Source organism: Callospermophilus lateralis, chromosome 13 (genome assembly GCF_048772815.1).
Source record: "Callospermophilus lateralis isolate mCalLat2 chromosome 13, mCalLat2.hap1, whole genome shotgun sequence".
In the NCBI taxonomy this organism is placed as follows: Eukaryota; Metazoa; Chordata; class Mammalia; order Rodentia; family Sciuridae; genus Callospermophilus; species Callospermophilus lateralis.
Genome location: NC_135317.1, coordinates 14,114,034 through 14,136,435, shown reverse-complemented (window position 1 = coordinate 14,136,435; position 22,402 = coordinate 14,114,034). Strand labels below are relative to the sequence as shown.

At 39.2% G+C, this 22,402-nt stretch overlaps 1 protein-coding gene across 3 annotated transcripts; it reads left to right on the top strand.

The window, feature by feature from the left end:
- Positions 1–245: 245 nt before the first annotated feature.
- On the top strand, positions 246–21,583 carry Rbm34 (RNA binding motif protein 34). Of its 3 annotated transcripts, XM_076832385.1 has the most exons (12): positions 246–323; positions 427–598; positions 675–811; positions 3,772–4,006; positions 5,516–5,575; positions 9,234–9,277; positions 15,849–15,932; positions 16,240–16,303; positions 17,926–17,965; positions 18,139–18,257; positions 19,704–19,821; positions 20,288–21,583. In XM_076832385.1, the coding sequence occupies exons 1-12, from the start codon at positions 271–273 to the stop codon at positions 20,341–20,343; spliced, it is 1,182 nt and encodes a 393-aa protein (XP_076688500.1). In that variant the 5' UTR covers positions 246–270; the 3' UTR covers positions 20,344–21,583. The 3 variants fall into 3 exon arrangements, with proteins under 3 accessions (XP_076688500.1, XP_076688497.1, XP_076688499.1); XM_076832382.1 differs by having other exon boundaries at positions 19,704–21,583; XM_076832384.1 differs by lacking the exon at positions 5,516–5,575 and having other exon boundaries at positions 19,704–21,583.
- Positions 21,584–22,402: the final 819 nt, after the last annotated feature.

The window sequence follows — 22,402 nt, the reverse complement described above, 5'->3', positions numbered from 1 at the left end:
AACTACCCACGGCTTGCTCTTCGCCCACTCCCCGCCTAGCTGGACCCTACTCATACTTCAGGCCTCAAGCAGTGGACCATCTCCTTCACTCCCACACCAGATTGCTCCGACAACCTCAAGAACGCCAGCCAAACTCACGACCCCACCCCGCCGCGACAACCCTGCGAGCGCCAGGAACCCGCCGGGAGCGTAGGGGCGTGGTCACAGGCGGAAGCGGGGTCGGAGCGGTACGTTTGTCTCTGAGGCAGTTCCGGAAGTCTTGCACGAGGAATGGCCTCAGAAAGGAAGAACAAGCTTCAGAAAAAGAAAAGCGCGGGGCGCAGGTGAGTGGTGGGCAGCGCGGGGCGCAAGTGAGTGGTGGGCAGCGCTGTGGGCAAGAGGCGCGCGTTCGCCGGGGCGCGACTGACTATCGGGGTCCGTTCGCAGGGCGCTCGTGGACGACGGCGGAGGGAGCGCGGCCGGGGACTACCTGGTGGGACAGGTCGCCGACAGCCTGTTACGTGGCGTGCGGGCTCCGCGAGGCAGCGACACCACGCTGACCGCCCTCTTCAGCGCCTCCGCGCCGCGGGCCCGCCCGGTGTACGTCCCCGCGCCACAGGTGAGCCAGCGCGGCGTCCCCGAAGGCCCCTGAGCGCCCCGGTGCTCGGCGCGGCCTGACGTCACGCTCCCCACAGGAAGCCTCGCGGAAGCGGGGGCGCGAGCCGCGGGAGGAGAGCCCACCCCAGGGTCGCAGGCTACTTTTGCAGGAACCTGCAAAAAAGACGAAAGCGAGGAAGAAACTGTCCGAGACAGAGGCCAGGTTGGCCGACAGGTTGGTACAGTTCTCTTAGCCGACGTTAAAGAATCGCATGGTAAGAAATGAAACTTCACACGCCCGCAGTATGCATCCTAGTTGTTTTCTCGTTTCATATTTCGTCCTATTTTTTGTAAAAATCTTATACGAAGTTACAAAGAATAAGGAACCCACTGTTGGCAGTCATTAGGACAGACCTGTTTCACCTTTGCTGTATTCAGAGTGTCCTCCCCATATGGAATCGAACTTATGGCTTATGTTTTATCATTAATTATTTCAGAATGTTTATAAAAGGTCAGTTTGGTTTTCCTAGGGAGGAAATTTTTTCTATTAATTTTTTTTGGCTGTACTGAGGATTGTTAAAAATTATTTCTGCCACCTGTGCTGTGTCTATCACATACCTGTTCTGCCTCCTTAGAGATTTTGCCATCAGATCCTCTCCTTTTCTTTTTCTTTGTCTTTGAACTTCTTTAATATATTTTTTTAGTTGTAGATGGACATAATATCTTTATTTTTATTTATTTATTTTTTATGTGGTGCTGAGGATAAAAACCAGGGCCTCTCTTGCAGGGCAAGCGCTCTACCACTGAGCCACAGCGCATCACACTGTGTTTGAACTTTTAACCATTTAACATGCTCAAGATTCTCTTCTTGAAAAAAAGAAATCCAACAACCAAAAACCCCCATTCACGATTGTTGTGTGTTTGCTACTGTTCCCACTGTCTTTTCCTTCATATTTGTACTTTTGGGGAAAAGTAGTTTGTTGTTGGACTCTTCCCCATTTTGTGACTTTTTTTTTTTTTTTTAATTGTACTGAGAATTGAACCTAGGGATGCTTTACCACTGAATCACATCATCTGCCCCTTTTTTTGAGACAGGACCTTATTAAGTTGCTCAAGGCCTTCCTAAGTTGCTGGAGCTGGCCCTGAACTTGGCCATCCTTTTACCTCAACCTCCCAAGTCATTGGGATTGGAGGAGTGTGACACCATGCCTGGCTCCTTTTCATGATTTATGAACTTTTCTACAGACTTGCAGTCTGGTGGTGTTTTTGTTTTTGTCCAAACAATATAACAGTGCTTGGTGATGCATCTTAACTTACTCGTCATATATAATGGGCAGTGTAGCCCTTGTCCTCTCCGTCACATTTTACATGGCTGCTTTCATCAGTGAAGCTGTTGGTTTCTCTGAGAGCAGTTTCTTCTAATTCTCTTCTTGCTTTTCCTTTTCACTGTTAATGTGGGTTCATTTTGTCTCTTTAAAAATGTTGCTTTTCCTTAAAGTTCTTGTTCCTGGTCATCTTCTCAGAACTTTGATTTTTTTTCACTGTTCATTGTGGGCATTGTTTGTTTGTTTGTTTGTTTTGTGCACCCTCTCCTGATCTCTAGACTTGTTTAACTTTTGCCTACTGACATCTGTGCCATGTGCTTTAAATGGAGATGATCCTCCTCATCAAATCTGTTTATGGGCATGATGGTTCCACTCACTTTGTAAGTTGACTAAGCCAGTGTTTTGGGAATCCTCCTGTGCTCTTCCCTTTCCCTGCATGAGCCATTAGTTGCTAGATGCTTGTACTTTATTGTTTTGTTTTGTTTTTAATAGACAGGGTCTCACTTTATCCCTAGGCTGGCCTGTATTCCTGGGCTCAAGTGATGCTTCTGCCTCAGCTCCCAAGTAACTGGGATTATAGGTGTGCATTACCATGCTTGATCAGTGCTCTTTTAATTACCTCTTTAATTTGTTTTCTCCTTTCCACCTCTATCCCTGCTCTGGTTAATCTGTTTTCTTCTTAGATACACACTGTTATAATCATCTCCCTTATTCGACTGTCTTCTCCATCCTTGACCTCTTCTTGTCTTTCTGGCTGTTGCTGAGATTGATCTTTTTGATATTTTCGATCTTTGGCAGCTCCCCGTCTTCTGTATAATAGAAATCTAAGTGCTTTTGCATAACATGGATATTTCTTCTTGACCTGGACCTTAGTTTACCATGTCATCGTAGTTCCTTTCCATCTTACTGTATACATGGCATATCATGGTGAGCAGATCTGGATGTGACATGACATACCATGGTGAGCAAATCTGGATGTGGACCCTCTCTGTAGTGGAGATTTGGTCTGGTGGAGAAATACTTGCAGCCCATGTTTCTTGAGGACTGTGTGCCAGATACTGCTTTCCTCCTCTTAGAAATCTTGTTTCTCTTATTTCTTTTAAGTTCCTATACCATGTATTTTAGCTGATGTTTTTTCTGTTTTGAATTTGGCCTGTCTTGACTTTGCTATTGAAAGCTTGATAGTTTCTTCATGTCCTCAGAGCCTAGAACATAGTCGGAACACAGCAAGTATTTGCTCATGGGTGAATCTTTTTATCATTCCCACTTCCCATTTTTTCCTCTCACTTCTTAAGATCCCTGCCTCGTTCTCTCTTTGGATCCATGTCAGACCTTATGTCTTTATGTGTACCAATTTACTTTTGATAAGCAGCCTTTTAACTGTTACAGAACTTTTGTAAGTTTGACGATCCAGTTTTTTCTATTGACCATTCTTTTTACAAAGTGAGTGCTTGGTGGCCATATAAACCTTTTTAGATTCCTGGGGAATGCTGCATTGTCCAAGTTGTAGAGCAGAGACTGAAATTAGGCTTTGATGAAGTGTAAACTAAATCTCCAAGAACTTTAAATAAACTGACTTTTGTTTAGATGAACTTTTGTTGCTGCTGCTATTGCTTGGCTGGTTTTAGCTTGTGTTTAAAATTTGTGCTTAACTTTTTCTAATTCCTGAGTAATAGAATTCATTTTCTAAGTCTCTTAGTTTCTTTTTAGTTATGCTACTTTAAGTCTTTTGATATATTTATTTGTAGTAGATTTACATTTAGAAAAACCACAAGTCCCGGGAAATGTTTCTAATAAGGAGGGTAGAATTGTACTTGGTCAAATGCTTACTTCCATAACTTCTCATTCTATGTTTTTGCCTTAAAATTAGGGAAAGTACTCTAGCAAGTGCTGATTTAAAAGAAGAAATTCATCAGAAACAAGGGCAGAAAGGGAAAAATGCCCAGTCTAGTATTAAAGTAACTGATAGACAAGTACTTAATGATATAGATCACAGCTACAATGTAAGTCAAAGAAAGAAAATTGAGATCAATCAAGAAGAAGAAAGATTAAAGAATGAGAGGACTGTATTTGTTGGGAACTTGCCTGTCACATGTAATAAGAAGGTGAGTTTATGGTTTTGTAAATATTTAAAGAAATTAATAACTTTATCTACTCTCTCACTATGAGTAATTACATCAATGACTTATCAATTATCAATGACTACATTTATCATTCTACTACACATTGGTTCCAATGTTTGCCCCACTTTTTTGTTTCTATAGTCATTGCCCAAATTCAGGCTTTTGCAAATCAAAAGCTTTTTTCTTCTGGCCTCATCTCTGTTATATGCCATTGGGATGAAAACTACGTGCAGGGGTATTTGTCTATCTCCTTCACTGCTCTCTCTCTCACACATGAGAAGGTACCTTGAGCATAGTAGGGGCTCTATAAACATTTGCTGTTGTGAAAGAATGAGTACATTCTAAGTTTCTTGAATTATGTCAGGTTCACTAAATCTAAAACATGCCCTTATGTTACTATTTTTTTTGGGGGGGGACCTATAATCGAGCTCAGGGGCACTTGGCCACTGCACCACATCCCCAGCCCTGTTTTGTATTTTTTTAGATACAGGGTCTCGCTGAGTTGCTTAGTGCCTTGCCTTTGCTGAGGCTGGAATCCTCCTGCCTCAGCCTCCTGAGCCTGGGATTTCAAGTGTGCACCCCTGCACCTGGCACTGTTTTCATGTAGTAGTCACTGTATTGACAATTCTTGCATCAAAAAACTGCTGGTGTTTTGAAGACCATATAAATTCTACTTCTTTAAAACAATACAAAAGATGTCTTGGTTTTTTCCTTTCTCTCTAACGCTTTTGCCTCCTAGCATTTGATTTGTGATTTTTTTACTAGGCCATCACACATTTTGCTCAGTAACAGTTTTATTTATCTTCCTGTTAGGTTAAGGGGCTTAAGGGAAGGGAGTGTGGCATATGGTGGTTTGAGCAAATTATCATTTGTAAGTTGTTTACAGAATGAGTTATTGAAATTATTGCCCTATTTATAAAACTGCCCTACCTATAAAACCTATGTGTTCTTCACATCCAGTAATAGGAATAATGTTTAAAATTTGCTTTCTAGGAATTTGTTCAAGCTGGTGGTCTCAATTAGACATAACTGAAGCATTTCTTAGTGTGACATAAGCTTCCTTAAAATTCATTTTGTTATGTGAAAATCCCAGTCTATCCTCAACTAACATGGATAAAAGACTAAAAGATTGAAATAAAAGTATTGTGCAATTCATAGGCACTGATATGAACTGAAATTGTGTTTTGTTTTACTAAAAGTTTCAGTAAAACTTTTTCTTCTGACTGAACAGTACTCTTCTGTTTTTTCTCGATTATTCTTAAAATGAAAACTGGCTTTAGACTTTCAGACAGTGGCTGGCGTTGTGGCTCAGCAGTAGAATGCTCGCCTATCACGTGCAAGGCCCTGGGTTCGATCCTCCACATCACATAAAAATAAATAAATAACATAACGTTTTTTAAGAGAAGACTGTCAATTTGATGGCATTACTTTTTGTGACACCTACTTGATGTTCTGAAAATGGACTAATTTGTTTTTGTTTTTTAATTTTAGAAACTGAAGTCATTTTTTAGGGAGTATGGACAAATAGAATCTGTGCGGTTTCGTTCTCTAGTAAGTTCTCCCCCTCTTAAAATTTTAGTCATTGTAAAATTTTTCATGTGAATTAAACTAACTGACTTTTTGGTAATAATGAAGGTGGAAGAGCTTTAAATTTTGGAGTCAGTAGTTGTAAATCTAGCACAGGAGAAGATGGCTCTGAGTGTCTGTTCTTGAATGTCAAACTGGTTACATAGGGGCTGGGGATGTGGCTCAAGCGGTAGCGCGCTCGCCTGGCATGCGTGCGGCCCGAGTTAGATCCTCAGCACCACATACAAAGATGTTGTGCCCCCCGATAACTAAAAAATAAATATTAAAATTCTCTCTCTCTCTCTCTACCTCTCTCTAAAAAAAAAAACCAAAAAACTGGTTACATAATTTAATAAGCTCATGTAATAAGTAAAGTGATGTTCTTATGTATGTTTGAGGGTGGGTGAGTCACTTTGTTGTGTCAATACATTAAGCAGAATTGTTGATACTGAATAGTGTTTCTGGAATTGGGCAACCCTGTAAGAGGCATTCAGTGTGGGAGGTTGGCATGAGGTTAAGCAGGTGTAGATGATGTGTCTTTTAGTTAATTAATGTTAAAACTGGATTGACATTAGGGATGCCTGATTTCACCAGTTGCATACTCAGGACCAGTTATGGCCGCATTCCCTGGAGCATGAAATAAGCATAATTCATGTTGTTTGATTTTTCCCATTCATGTTTTTCTTTCTGGATAGTTAACTTATGGTAGTATATATTCTTGAACACTATTATTTTTTATTTTAAAAAATTGTTTTTTAGTTGTAGATTGATACAATGCCTTTATTTATTTATTTATCTTTGCGTGGTGCTGAGGATTGAACCCAGTTCCTTACCTGTGGTAGGGGAGTGCTCTACCACTGAGCCAAAACCCCAGCCACATGAACACTAAATATTAATATAGATAATGTAAAAGAGTGTAGGCAATGTTTTTTCATGTTTCTAATTGTTCTTAAGTAATTCTCTAAAATAGGGTTTCTTGGCCTTCATACACTGGTGTTTCAGGCTGAGTCATTCTTTGTTGTTGAGGGCAGCCCTGTGCACTATAGGATATTTAGTAACATCTCTGACCCTCACCCACTAGATGGGCAACCCTCCCCACCCCAGTTGTGACAACCAAAAATATCTCTAAATATTGTCAAATGTTTCAGGAGGCAGGGCTGCCCACTGCTGTACAAGGAGACATTTCTCGAGATTTTGGTAGTCACCATAATCTGTCAGTCAGTGTGTTTGCCATTTGTGTTTTATCTGCCTTTCTGAGTCCCATTTCCCCACACTAGAGCCTTGCCTAGTCTGCTGACTGTGTGTCTTGCCATCTTCCCAGCTGCAGTGTACCTGTGCTTACCTCCACCGGTACCCCACTCTGACCTATGCTGTGCGCTGATTTTCTCTGTTCCTCGGTTACACCTGGCTGCAGGCTTTGGAGTTGCCTTTCACTCTTTGTCTCACCCAGCCTAGTTTTTCAGCTGGAGTCATTCTTTTTGTACTCTCTGCCCTAGCTACATTCTCATCACCTCTTGTTAGATTAGTAGTAAAGGGCCTGGCACAATGGTGCATGCCATAATCCCAGTGACTCAGGAAGCTGAGGCAGGAGGATCACATGTTTGAGGACAGCCTCAACAATGTAGAGAAGCCGTAAGCAACTTAGCAAGACCCTGTCTCAAAATAAAAAAAGTACTGGTGATATAGCTCAATGGTAAAGTGCACCCCGATTCAATCCCCAGTACCAAAAAAAAAAAAAAAAAAGAGAGAGAGAAAGAGAGTAGTTGTAAAACCCTAGTTTCTTCCTTTGGTTTTCCTATATTCTGTCTCCACATAACTGTCAGCTACCAGCAGTTTTCTGGAACTCTTGCCACTTTTTCTGTGCCACTTGTTAACATTCTATAAACACACACATACCCTGAGTCCTGGTATTGCTCCTCACCACTGGGGAGCCTGCTCAGTTTCTTCTCTCACCCTGGGATCTCCTTGGCTCCATCCTGAAGCTTGGAACTTCGTGCATTGTTTAGAAACTATTTGATACCATTGTTTGCCTGCCCTGTCAGATGTAAGCCGTGATTACAAGTGCAGTTTAACTTGCTTGTCTTTGGGTCACCAGCACCTGATGACATTGAATATGTATTGAAGTATGTAGAAGCTCTGTTCTTTTCATGGCCATTGAAATGTGTGTTTAGTGCTTAGCCTGGTAGCATGTTCCTCCACATACAGATTTTGTCATTTGACTCATTTTACTTGCTTTAGCCTGCAATTCTCCTCAAAGTACCATTTTACCATATTTTTCAGTATGCAGGTAAAACTGGCATTTCTTCAAGCCTTTTCTGATACATTATACCATTAAGTGGTGTTTCTTCCTGTAAATTCTTTTTTTTAATACATATTTTTGTAATTGTAGATAGTCATAGTACATTTATTTTATTTTTTTCATTGATGCTGAGGATCGAACCTATTGCCTCACGCATGCCAGGCGAGCGCTCTACCACTGAGCCACAACTCTAGCCCTCTTCCTGTAAATTCTTAATGTGCTTTATTGCTTGGTGTTGCATTTATTTATTATCTTCAGTGACAGGTGTATGCTCCATGTCTTGAACTATTTTTCTGTCTACATTGAGAATGTATATTAGCAATTTGAGTAAGACAAACTGAGAAAAGAAATAGTTCAAATTTCTTAGTTTTGCTGTATAAACTTACTAGGTAAGTAAAGGGAGGGAAAAGTGTTCTGGAGATTTTTAACAACTGCCTAGAGAGATTCACCATTCATGGATTGTGAGCTTGCAGGCTTGGTGTATTTTCACCTTGGCCTTTTCAGTACCCAAGCCGTGTTTGGCACATTACTGACCTGACATTTATAAATGTTTTAACTTGAAATTCCACCTCTTCCAAAACGTATTATCTGCCTGATTCATTCACTCTTAAAAACTATATATGACTAACCTGTGCACAGTTGCTCACACCTGGAATCCCAGCAACTCAGGAGAATTGCAAGTTTGAGTCTAGCCTGGACAACTTATGAGATTCTGTCTCAAAATAAAAAGGACTGGGGAAGTGCCTTAATGATAGTGCCCCCATGGGTTCAGTCCCCAGTTCTGCTAAATAAATAGGTTGAATAGGACTGCAAATAAAGTGATCCTGAATATTGCCCAATTTAAGAAAGCACTGAATGTTTTTCCAATTAGAATACATAAACACTTAGAGATATGGATGAGGTAACAAATCCTTTTACATTACTTACCAATTTAGTTAGACATGTTTAAAATGATATAAGATAAACAAGATATTAATCTGTAAGCATTGCTCTTTCCCCACTCACTCTATAAAATGATTTTCCTTTTCTTCTCATGCCTTCATTACCGGTGTTTCTACCCCTTGGAGTCACTGGGCGGTTGGCAAACTCAGTGTGCTGACTTCATCTAGGCCATCTGACAGACCTGGCCTGTTCAGCCTCGTGTGTGCTGCATCTGTAGGGATTTCTGTCCTGAGCCCAGGACATCCCTCTCACGTACCATCAGGACTTTTGTTTCTGATGTGATCATTTCCCTAAAATGCTTCTGATCACAACATGACAGATATTGGCTTCAATGGAAAGGAAATTATTGAAGTAATATTTCAAATATTGAATTTTCTGTAATACTTTTTTTTCTCTTAACAGATTCCAGCAGAAGGAACTCTATCCAAAAAGTTGGCAGCAATAAAGTAAGTTTAATTAAAGAAAGGAGTTGTCTTAACCTGTCTTCTGTTTTTGTTAAAAAATGAGGTCATTACTTAGCATTTTCATAGATTTTTATATTTGATCATTTAGTGTGCTATTTCCTTATGTGTGATAGCATATAAATTTGTCAGATGTTTGTATTTAAATATTAATTTAAATTGTAGTTACAAGAAAGTATGGAAAATAATTTATTGAAAATGTGCCATGAGAATTTCAAGAATGTTTATAGTGTTTGGGCACAAAACATCTTCATTCTCTTCCAAATTCTTTGCCATCAATCATACATACCACATTTCTTCAGTTCTTAGGGGGGAATCAGTGTCTGAGCAAGGTACATCTAAAAATCAGGAGTGTGTATACTTGCTGTGGCTGGTCAGATTGGAATTCTGTAGTTAGTTTTGCTGATCATCTTAAAAATGACCAGCCTGTGGCCACTTGAAGTTCCCTGAGGGTTTGGGGACCATACAGGTGGTGATGCTTGGTGTTCAAAAAGGGATGCCCCCTTTTTCTAGGTGTTAAGAGTAACATGCAAGTCTTGTTCCCTCTTCCCACATGGAAGGTTTATTTCTCATTCCCTTTCAGCTTTATGCAGGGTTTATATTATTCTCTCTGTTGGGTGTTTTTTCTTGATGGTACTTCAAATGCTATATTTCAGACACAGAGGTGTCTTTAAGATGCACTAAGGTAGAAGCATTTCAATCCTTTTGAATATGTTGGTGGCTTTTTTGGTAATTTGCAGTTGTTTGGTAGAGCAGAGTCTTTGCTGGTCTTTCCCCATAACCATTGTAGTGCCAGGTGTGTGGTTAGTACTTGATAAGTATTGACTGACTTCCACAATGTTTGTTGAGGTGACCGAATGTGTAGGTCCTCAACTTGGGGTATTGTACAGATGCTTTTGGGAATGGGAGACTTGGTGTAGTGCAGCCCTTCTTTTTGAGGTATATAAACACTTATTTCTGTGTGAGGCTGAAACTCAGAAACCTAAATTTCAACAGAAACAGAAGTTCTGACCAGATTATGTTATAGCAGTACTGAGAAGTTTGGGTGGGATGTGCCAGAAAATTGGAATTTGCATCCTGTGATTGCTATCAGTCTCTCTTTTTCCCGGGATTTTGTGTTTTGTTTTTTTGTGTGTGTTTTGTTTGTTTGTTTGTTTATTTTTTAATTAAATAAGTAATGAAGTGGATGATTCAGAACCACAAAACATGAAAGTGTGTACTATGAAAAGTTTCCTTCCTGTACCTTTTCCCTAAGTTGTAAGTTTCTTGTGCAGCCTTCTTGAGGCATATTTTATGTATTTCCATATTCTTTCCCCCACAGATGACCTGTTCTTTGGATGGGAAGAGTCTAGGGAATGAACTGAGACTTTATGTTCTAGGCATAGGCTCTACCACTGAGTTGTCCCCCACAGCTCCTGCTTTTGAACTCAGTGATATTTGGTGTTTGCACTATTCCAAATGTTCCATTTTTCCAGTGAGCACAGCTTGGAGATCTGTTCTGTATTAGTATAAAAGTAATTCTTTCTCAGAGTGTATCTTGTCAGATTTATCTTAATTTATTTGGAAAACATTCCACTGTTGGTCATTCATTTTTTTCCTCCAAGTTTTGTGGCCATAACAAATAATGCTGAAGTAGGTGAATAAACTTGTACTCAGATAATTTGTACATGTGGTAATTGATCTGTAGGATAAATTCGTGATGGTGAATTGTTCCATTAGAAAGGTGTGGGAGGCTGTCACTTCATGTGACTAGCGTTTTTCCTCTCCTAATTGGTTTGAGGCACTGTTGGTCACCCGGTGATATGGCTGCTTTTAAGTAGCCGAAGATGGTAGCCCCAATCTTGAGGGTAGAAATAATGCAACCAGATGTCTTCATGTGTAGGCGTGCCTTCCTGCAGCCCCGTGGGTCGAGCTATGCTCACCTGTTCCTTTGTTATATAACCCCTTGCCCTGTTTAGGATAGAATGTTCCATAGAAATGCCCCTTGTGTGTCCTCTTCTGTTACTCTGCCCTTGAGTGTGGCCTTCCTAGATGTCAATCAGCCCGCTGACAGCAGACCTCCTGAAGCTACACTCAGCCCCCTGATCCCTTGCCTCATTTGAATGGCTTCTCCTCAATAAAAGGGGTCGCTGCTCTGTCTCTTACTGTAGACCCTTAAGGTCAGAGGAGCTGTCACAGCACCCCCAAAGATAAAGGTATTTCTCTCTCTTGTGTGGTTATTTCCTGCAGCCCAATTCTCCTGGAGTGACCCTGAATGTTTTAGTCACAAACAACGGGACAGAAAGGGTGTTTGCATTCATTATTTTGGCTGCCATCCTGTGGTGTTGGTCACTTATTAATATTCATATCCCCACACCTTTACCAATAGTAGCGTTTATGCTTTATAAAAACAGTATACAGCAGCTCAGTGGGTAAAAGTGTTTCTAATTTGCATTTCTCTTATGCATGAATGTCTTTTTAAGTATTAAGGTGTCATTTGTTTTTGTTACTTTTTTTTCTTGCTTTTGAATTGTTGGTCTTAATGATCACTGGGATGTTAATGAAATCAACCCTTTGTGATAGGAATTACAGATGTTTTCTCTCTGTTTTGTGGTCTGACTCTGTGGGGGATTGAGCGTATGTAAAACTTTTTGCATTTTCATATAAGCCAAAAATTTTTTTAAATGTTTAAGTTTTAATTTTTCTACAGTAAAACAACATATTTTAAATGTTCTTCTACGATTTTAATGTATGTGGGCACTTGTGAAATCATTGCTAGGTCAAGGTAATGATTTTGTGACTACTTCTAGTCCCAGGGGTCTTTGTGCATTGGCAGTGTATTCCTTCACCCCTGTCCCAGGGCAACTACTCACCTACTTTGTCTTTGTTTTCATTTTCTACAGTTTTATATGAATGGCTTTATCATACAATCAGTTCTTTTAATTTTGGATGCTGGGGATTGAACCCGGGACCTTGTACAGGTTAAGCATACACTCTACCACTGAGCTGTACCCGGGCCCAGTACATGCTCTTGTCTGGCTTTTGCTCAGCATGATGATTTTGAGATTTGGTCATTCTATTACATGCATCAGTGGTTTATTTATTTTTATTGCTCAGTAGATTTCATTGTGAAATACCAAAAATTGTCCATTCACCGTTATATAACATTCAGGATATTTCAGTCTTGGGCCATCAGACATAAGGATACTAAAAATATTTGGGTATAGTTATTTTCTTTCAAGAAAGTGTCTGTGGTAGAGTTTTGGATCCTATGGTAGGTTTATTTTAACTTTCTAAGAAATTGCCAGATTTTCTTCAAAAGTGGTTGCAGCATTTTATATCTCCATTTGAGACCTCCAGTTGCTTCGCCAACACTTGTATTGTCAGTCACTTAATTTGCCATGCTAAAGGGTTGTCATTATAGATTTAATCTGTGTTTTGCTGATGACTTAAAGATGTTAATCATCTTTTTTATGTGCTTAATGACATTCATATCTGTTCTCTGGTGAAGAAGCTTATAAAACTTTGCCCATTTTCTCTTGACTTTTCAGTCTTCTGTTGAGCTGTAAAGAGTTCTCTATATTTTCTGTATGAAAGCCCTTGTGATCTACATATTTCAAACATTTTGTTTCAGTTTTTGGTGGTGGTTTGCTTGTTTGTACTGGGGATTGAACCAAGGCATGCCCTATCATTGAGCTACATCTATTTTTTATTTTTTAAATTTTATTCATTTTTTTAGTATATATATTTTTAGTTGGACACAATACCTTTATTTTGTTTATTTATTTTTATGTGTTGCTGAGGATTGAACCCAGTGCCTCTCGTGTGCGAAGCAAGCGCTATATCACTGAACTACAACCCCAGCTCCTCTATTTTTGAGACAGTCTCGTTAAGTTGCTGAAGCTGGCTTGGAATCCTCTTGCCTTAGCTTCCTGAGTAGCTGGAATTACAGGAGTGTACCACCATGCTGGCTTGTGATACTTTTTTAAAGATGTCTTTTAAAGGCTCTCAAGTTTGAGTATGGGAATGTGGCTGAGTGGTAGAGTGCTTGACTGCCAAGCATGAGGCCCTTTGCTCAATCCCCAGCATGACAAAGTAAATAAATAAGTAGATAGATAAATAAAAAGAATTGCAAGTATTAAATTTTGTTGAAGATTCACTGTAGAGAGTGCCATTGTTTGTAGGTTGGCTTGGTAATCTGGTGGGAGTGGGGAACAGTGAGATTGCTACTGTATTGGCTCAATCTAGGCACAGGCAAGCCCAGGAGTCTGTGTCTCAGGAGGTTACTGGTCAGCCCCTCCTTCCTGTGCACCCAAGCTCTAATTTTATGGTTTTTGCTTTCTTTTGATCCTGGGAATTGAACACAGTGGGTGCCTTACCATCTCCAACTCTTAAATTTTTTGAGATAGGATCTCCCTACATTGCCCATATTGATCTTGAAATTGTGATCCTTCTGCCTCAGCCTCCCATGTAGCTGGGATTACGGTGTGCACCAGTGCACCCTGTTTGCCTTTTTTTTTTTTTTTTAATATTTATTTTTTAGTTATCGGCGGACACAACTTCTTTGTTTGTACGTGGTGCTGAGAATTGAACCCGGGCCGCACGCATGCCAGGCGAGCGCGCTACCACTTGAGCCACATCCCCAGCCCCCCCAGTTTGCCTTATACCTTTGATAGTTCTGCTATAGTAGAACATTTCCCATCTTTCTGCTATCGTAGAAGACCTCTCTTCCTTCAGCCACAGTGGTCTCTGTGCCCTGGAAGACAGGGTTACCGTCTGTTTCCTAAAGGCTTAGTCTTCTCCACTGGGAGAAGAATCCAGGTGGGACTTGATCATTCCTTCTTCTTGGCTGTAATGAGTGCCCAGAAATGCATTCCTGTCTTCTCTGTCTTTTCTGCGGACACCAGTGGAGGTGGTAGTAGGGGTGGGTGCAGAGTCCTGCATCATTGGCTTCAGGTGTTTTTCTGGAGGCCCAGCTCCCTACAGAACTAGTATTCCTGCAGTCTCCTCCTTAGAGAGGTGCTGGTTCCTAGCTTAAAAGCTTGTAATTCCTACCCAAATTCCAGCTTTCTAATAGCTTCCACAAAAGTTATGATGCTGTAGTTTATCTGGTTTCTTCTTAGAGGCAGAAGGAAGATGCTCTTTTGGCTTCTGCATTCTCTGTAGAAGAGCAGAACTCTATCATTAGTTATTGGTGCTTTTCATCAGGTTTGTTTCAAGGCCTTTCTTCAAAGTCAAGTGGAGCAGAACTGCATGCTTGCCCTTTGTGTTCCCTATGCCAAGGAGGTCTTTTTCCCAGAGTAACAAAACCATGTGGCATTCATGTGTTCCTGGGGATACACTAGAATGTGTTAGATTTGGATGTCGTCAGCAGCTGTGTGTTATGTAGAAAGAGCAGGGCTCTAGAGTCAGTTAGAGTTGGATTCAGACCTAAACTTAGGATCACAGTCATGTACTTCTCAAGTCTCAGCTTCCTTACCCATAAAATTAGAAAAATAATACCCATATCTGAGATGTGAGATTAAATGAGAGACATAAAATGTTTAGCTCAGTGCCTCATATATGTTAGGTATCCAGTGAATTGCAGCTGGTTTCATCCGTGTTGGCAGTGTAACTGCTTATTTGGCATGTGTGAGACCCTGATTTTCATCCTTAGCATTGCAAAAAAATAAAATAACAAAACTATTAAGTGGTATATTATTATAGAATGCTATGCTGTGCATTATATTTCAGTTTCCTTCTTAATGATACCTATTCATGTGTTAGCATTTTTGTTGTTTCAAAACAATAGGATGACATCTTCAGGAAAAGATCTCTAGTCATTATGAGGTTCTTTTGACTTATCTAAATTGTGTCACTGTTTTGCAAACTTACTGAGTTAATGGATTTAGCCTTTGAGTAGCACCAAGAGCTAAATCTTAATGATTGTTGTCATTAAGAAAAAATGAAAACCAGTCATAATGTGTCTCTCCATCAGAGAATATAACAACCTATCTAAGGTCCTGACAAAAGGGCCCAGTCCGAGGCTTATCAATCTTTTGGATCCAGCTGTCAGCTTCCAAGAAATACATGACAAAGGTACATGTTGGACTACACTGCTAGTTTACAGCAGGAAAATTCAGGCACTGGGAAATTCTGCTGTTCAAACAATAAGAGATGGGGAATCTTATAAATTAAATGATAGTCCAAAGACATATTGAGTGAAAAAAATGGACAAGAGCCAAGTGTAATGTTTAGGAATAGACACTTGAGGATAGCACACTGCAGAAAGCAGTTCTTACAAACATGGGCCTGATGATGGCCTTTGATGACCTTTGAAGGGAAAGGAGGGACTGTAACTTCGAGGGGCCATAGAGAGAGGCTGCTGGTTGGACCGTGGCTACCAGGGCATTGACCTGTTGTTGACTGAATAAGCTGTCCACGAAAGTTCTTTGTTCTTTTTGAATTCTTACTACATATTTACCCAAATAGATGAAACTTCCACCCAGGAATTCTTTTGTCATATGTGTAGATAGTAGGAGAAAACCTAGATTTATTTTAGTAACTTTGATTGTTGTCTTTTCTTTCTCTTGTGTAGACGTAAAATTCATCCTGATCAGAAAAACATTAATGCTTATATTGTGTTTAAGGATGAGATTGCTGCTACAAAAGCACTGAAAAGGTAATTATGCCTTTGAGGTTTGTAAAGAATGATTGTCCTGTTAGTTCTATGGAGACCTTTTTTATTCAAATTACAGCAGATTCATATTGGAGCAGATACTTAAGTAATTTAGTGCATTTATAAGTATTTTTTAGTTGTAGTTGACACAATACCTTTATTTATTTATTTATTTATTTATTATGTGGGGCTGAGGAACAAACCCAAGGCCTTGCACATGCTTGCGAGCACTCTACAGCTGAGCCACAACTCCAGTCCCAATTTAATGCTTATTTTTAACAGCCATTTCCACCTTATATTTATAATACAGAAATGGGGCCCAAATTGCAGATGGATTTCGTATTCGAGTTGATCTTGCATCTGAGACCTCGTCTGTAAGTAGTACTTAATTGGTTTAAAGAACTGAACTAGAACTGCATGGAAAGAAATATTTTCTTGTGAGATTAGCTGGGAGATGGTGGAATCAGTAATGTGAACATAAGGAAAATGAAGCAGTCTTTATCCTCTGGGATCACAGAGTTGGTGCTGGGGCTGGGATATAAGGACTGGCATCTGCATTGCCTTCAAGAACAAGTCATCTTCCTCTTGAAGATTTCTCTACTCTGTCACTATCAATGATTATGGAAAGTTGGCCTAACACCTTGTTTTCTAGACTGAGGTCTAAAAGTTCAGTTACTCACTAGACAGTGTTTAAGAACCTGCTTGATCTGGCATTTAATTCTAAGATATAGTCTCAACTCTCATGCTGTATAGTGGAGATGAGCAGAGGGACACATTGTGATTCTGCTTTATGGTAAATATTGTTACAAGTGCACAAGATGCTCAATTCAGAAATGGGGCACTTCACTTGAGGACATGACAGCAAGAAGAGACAGGAGGGCTTCCAGGAAAAGGGATCGCATATCATTACATAGGGGAGGGTTTGTTTTTGTTTTGTTTTGTTTTTTTTTTTTTTTGAGTGATAGCAATATCTGGGCAGAAAAGGCAGTATTAACAGTGGGGACAGAAACCCTATTGCTCAGGGACTGGCAAGAGCTTGACAGTGTTATTGGGTGGATAGGATGTGAATGCAGTAGTAAGAGTTAAAGGCCAGATCAATGCAGAGGAATCTGGATTTGTCAGGAGCTGGTCCAGAAATTCAAATGTGGGAGCAGTGGGACCAGGTTCACTTTTGGCAAAGGCGTCTGTAAGTGGATGAAGAATGGTTTGTAGGGGTTTACCCCCAGAAATAGTGTGTTTCTTTTGATGTCAAAACAGTCTAGCTGAGCTGGGTGTAGTGGCGCATGCCTGTAATCTCAGCAACTCAGGAGGCTAAGACAGGAGGATCACAAGTTCAAGGCCAGCCCCAGAAACTTAGTGAGGTCCTAAGGAACTTAGACCCTGTCTCAAAACAAAAAAATAAAAAGGTCTGGAGGTGTAGTTCAGTGGTTAAGCATCCCTGGGTTTAATCCCCAGTACCAGAAACAAAAATTTTTAAAAATGGTCTAGTTGAGATATGTTAGTGGCCTGTTTGATTGGCATCCTCTCATAGTTTCAGCAAACCTTGGCCTCAGGGCCATACCCATCTAACCCCCTGTTTTTGTTAATAAAGTTTATTGGTACACAACCACACTTGTTTTTGTATCATCTGTGGGTTGTCTTTGAGCTACAGTGCCAAAATTAAGTAGTTTTTAACAGGCCACATGGTCCACAAAGCCTATAACATTTGCTGTCTGACTCTTTTCAGAAAAGGTTTGCCAATCCCCAATACAGCAAGCCTTTCCTGAGCACTACTATGTGTCAGTGCCATTCTAAAGGAAAAGGCCCTCCTTGCTAGTTTTTGCTCACTCAGTCCATTGGGAAGATGGAATAGTGAGAGTCACACAGAGGGCAGAAGCATGGTTAAGTCAGAAGGTACATGACCCTTCAGATGTGGGGGTATGCTGGATGGGAAGATTTAGGGTGCTTCCCATTTTCTGGTCCATTGAGTGATTTTTATTAACCCTTTTTGTTTCAGAGAGACAAGAGATCAGTATTTGTGGGGAATCTCCCGTTCAGTAAGTTTGTTATATTGTCTTTAGTCATAACTCAATGTCTTGCTTAACATAATTTTAGGATATGTGTAACGTAACAATATGTTCTTGGCTATGTTCAACTTGCTATATCAAATATCTCAAGCTTTCCAAGGAGAAGGCAAATTTTATTTCTGTTGTGGTTGTATTTGTTTTAGAAGTTGAAGAATCTGCTGTGGAGGAGCATTTTTGGGACTGTGGGAGTATTGTGGCAGTGAGGATTGTGAGAGACCCAGTTACAGGAGTAGGCAAAGGATTTGGCTATGTGCTCTTTAAGGTATGGAAAACTAATGCATTTTTACTATCCCGTGAAGTACTCAGGGAATTGTCAATGCTGAGTCATCATTCAGATGTCATTATTATTTTTATGTCAAATTCTAACTTAAGAAAACTAAATTCATTGGGCTGGGGTGGGTTTAGTTCAGTGGAAGAGCACTTGCCAAGACTGTGTGAGGCATTGGGTTCAATTCTCAGCACACATAAAATAAATAAAGATCCATCACCAACTAAAAAATATTAAAAAAAAAAAAAAAGTAGAAGAAAACTAAATTCACGATGTTCATTGGTAGAGCGTTATTGCTGTAATTGCACCTAACCAAAAAATGTTCTCCCTTTCTTCGTACTAATACTATTAAGTAAGTAGTTTTGTAGATATTGGATATTACCAGGATTAAATATCTGAATTTCCACCTTGTGTAAAATGGAAAAAAAATAATTTACTTCAGTCTGAAGAAAATTTTAATCTTTGCACAAGATTAAATTTCATTCACTAATTATTAGCCAGTGTTTCATGTCCGGCTTTAAGTAGTAAAAGAATATATTTACATAGCATTTAATTTTTTCTTACCCAGCAGTAACCCCTTTATATAGTTCATTTTAGTTTTTTCCTTCTTTAAAGTTGACTTTTATCTGCAAACATAAAGCTTTGCAACCCTGCTTTATTTTCTGTCATGTAAGCATTTTTCAGTAAGTGATGTAACATATAATGTTTCCCTAATGTTATCAGTATTCTCTATTCTTCATTATAATAATGGAATTATAGTGGTTATGTGTTTCTTGCATTTTGGATTACTTCTTTAGGAAGCACCCCACTGGGATATATGTAGGTCAGAGTATATCACCATTTTGAAGACTTGATAAGTATCACTAGGTAGCTTTTTAGTTGCCTGCCCGATGTTCCTATGTTGTATATTCTAGAGATCTTACTGCTTCCCTGATTTGTCTTTTTCACTTGGTAAGCTTGTAGAGTCTCTTTAACAAACATTCAGGATAATTAGCATTAATAGTTCTTTATTAAAGTAAAATAATAATAGGATTTTGGACCTGTGTGGAACTCTATAGAATGTCTAGTCCCATATCTTCAGGACTGTAATGGAGAATTCCCTGCCTTCACCATACAGTAGGACTTTTACAGAAAGATGCCTTGAGAGAAGGTTTATTGGTGTAAAGTGGGCATGTTATTTGAGATCCCTTATGATGGAGCAATGAGGCCTGTTTGACCATGACTCACCTAGAATTTGCCAAGGCAGCTTGAGTGCTCCTAGGGCTGTGTGGAGCTTAACCAGGAAGAGCACAGCAAGCACACACAAGATTGGGTTTCCAGAGTAGGGCTCCTGGGCAAGTTTGACAATCGCTGCAGTTCAGTTCTGTGGATGTTTTATTAGTCCCTTTGCAGGTGCATTTCTGTTGGAAGTTAACGTATTGGAATTTTTTTTAATTGCAGGACACAGATGCTGTACATCTTGCTCTGAAATTAAATAATTCTGAGCTAATGGGAAGAAAACTCAGAGTCATGCGTTCTGTGAATAAGGAAAAATTAAAACAGCAAAATTCAAATCCAGGTTTGAAAAAAGTCAGTAAACCTAAGCAGAGTCTTAATTCTGCTTCCAAAGATGCAGGACATTCTAAACGTGTATTTATTGGAGAAAAGGCTGTTCTGATTAAAAAAAAGAAGAAAGGACAGAAAAAAAGTAGACAGGCTAAGAAACAGAGAAAACAGAAGTAGCCGTTGGAAGCCTATGCTCTCTTTCCTATAGAGGACTGCTGATTTAAGTGGATGAACCCAGGAATTGAGTCAGGATGTTTATGGATCTTATGTGTGAAATATGAAGACTTCCACAGCCTTAGTTGGTTTACATCATAATGCTACCTTTGCAGCATTTGTTTTTAGATGCAGGCAAGCTAGTTACCATGGATTATGTGTCACTAACTGAAGGTACAAGAGATGACTTTGGACCTAAGATAAATGTTAAGATTTTAATGATTATTTATTAGTTTATATTAGAAATACACATTTTTATACTTCAGATGGTGATTGCAAGAATATTATTACTTGGAATGAGACTAAGTTAAAAAGTAAGTAAACTTAAAAGCAAATCTTAATACTGATTACACTTAGACCACGTCTAATAGCCTCAAAGTGGGAATGCTGATCCCAAGTTTAGTCATAAACCCTGAGAAAGATTCAAGAACTGTTGTAGAATATCTACTTATTTTTCTTTCCTTTCACTTGAGACAGTGTACTTCTGTATTCTTATCTCATTTCACTAACCCAATAATAACTAACCAACAAGAATATAAAATGAAATGTTGCTCTCATTTCTTATATGTAACCAGTGAAGAGATTGGTTATTGAAATCCTTGGCATATTGGTTATCAGTTTCCACTTTTTATTTTAATTTGAAAAATGTTCTTGGAAAATTTGTGTTTCTTAAATAGTGTCACTATGTAGAATAAAATGATCTTTCCAGAAAAAAAAAAAATCATTGTTAAGAAAAAGTTTTCTAATAAAATACAGTAAGGCACAAAGTATAAAGAAAGTTCAACAAGGGAAGAGAATAGCACTGCATTCACCTAGTGACAAGCTGGTGTCCTTTCAGTGATCTTATCAAGCTGAGTGGTATACAGGAGGGAGGCCTGGTGTTGGGGGAGGTAGATGATGGTGGCTGATCTCTGGCAGGCAGAACCTGCAGTGAACAAGGGGTGCAGTCATAGCTGATTTGAAAATCCTGTCTAAGAAGTAACACACGGAAGACCTAGTGGATCTTTAAAATAGCTCTGTAGAGAGTTGATAAAGCTTCATTTTCCTGTTTCCAAGGACTGCACATTTTATATTTGGTATCCCTTATGGCATTTAGAAATTTGATTTTTTGTAAGTAGGGTTCAGTATTTGTTAACCAATCATTGTTGAGCATTTTGCACATATTTCTAGTAAAATAAAAATGCACATCTGTAGACTGTGGATTTTATGGCCATATGTAGCCTTTGCATACACTTGTGACCTATGAATTGGTAGCTTTTGAAAACACAACAGTAACATTAAAATTTTACTTCATGTTTGTTACTGTTTAATTGAAATTTGTACTTTCTCTAGGCAGAATTTGCATGTGTTACTATATAGTTTAAAACTCATGACTTAGGGAAAAAGGAAATATGTGTTTTGTAGAAAAATCCTCAGATATTTTGTGTAATTCTTTGTTACCTGAAAAAAAATACTGGTATCAAGCTATATGTGATTAAATTTTTAGCAACAAGAGTTATATATGGGTGGTCAACAGTGGCTAGACTTTAATGAAAGTAAATAAAGATTATTGGTTGTCTTGATTGATAATGAGCATTATTCTTGTTTTTACTCACACTTACCCCCCCCCCCCCAAACTCTGCCTTGTGAATGTATTTTCTAATAATGATTCTGGGCTTAAAATGCACGGTTAAAGAATTCTCACTTAGAATGAGAATGTAAAGGAATGCTTTTACATCACTTACCCAAGTACTTTCTCACTGGGATCAGATGAAACTTAGTGCCCTGAACATGGCTTGCATAGTTTGTTTCCAGCTTTCATGTACAGAGCCCTGGAGTGGTTGTATTTTTTGTTGTTGTGTGGTTGTTTTTTGGTACTGAGCCACATCCCCAGCCCTTTTTTGTATTTTATTAGGGTTTCACTGAGTTACTTAGTACCTTGCTAATTTGCTGAGACTGGGATCCTCCTGCCTCAGTTCCTGAGCTGCTGGGATTAAAGGCATGCACCACCTTGCCTGGCTTCAGTGGGTTTTTGATCTAGCTCATTAACTCTGACCTTCAGCAATTTCTGTACCTAAATATTTTGATTGGATGGAGATCAGTGGTCTCCTATTTTTGTGACTAAAATTACCTTTAATTTTACATAGTGACCAGTATAAACATGAGTATATTTAACTGACATAATTTTTTTATTCTATTTAAAAATACTGGTTATGATAATTTCACAACAGAGTCCACCTGAACCTTGTTGAGGTAACTTCCAGCTTGAAAACATTTCTAATGTGTAAATGTAGATGTTTTTCATTAGAGTTTTGCTTTTGTATTAACGTGTTGCCTATTGTATATCTCACAGTAGCTCTCTCAACACTAACATTGCATTTACTCCACACAAGACTGAGGGG

Coding starts and splice junctions, on each gene's coding strand:
- Rbm34 (XM_076832382.1), top strand. CDS start 271: ATGGCCTCAGAAAGGAAGAACAAGCTTCAGAAAAAGAAAAGCGCGGGG. Junction 812..3,771: donor GAGGCCAGGTTGGCCGACAG/GTTGGTACAGTT, acceptor CCTTAAAATTAG/GGAAAGTACTCTAGCAAGTG. Junction 18,258..19,703: donor TTGGCTATGTGCTCTTTAAG/GTATGGAAAACT, acceptor TTTTAATTGCAG/GACACAGATGCTGTACATCT.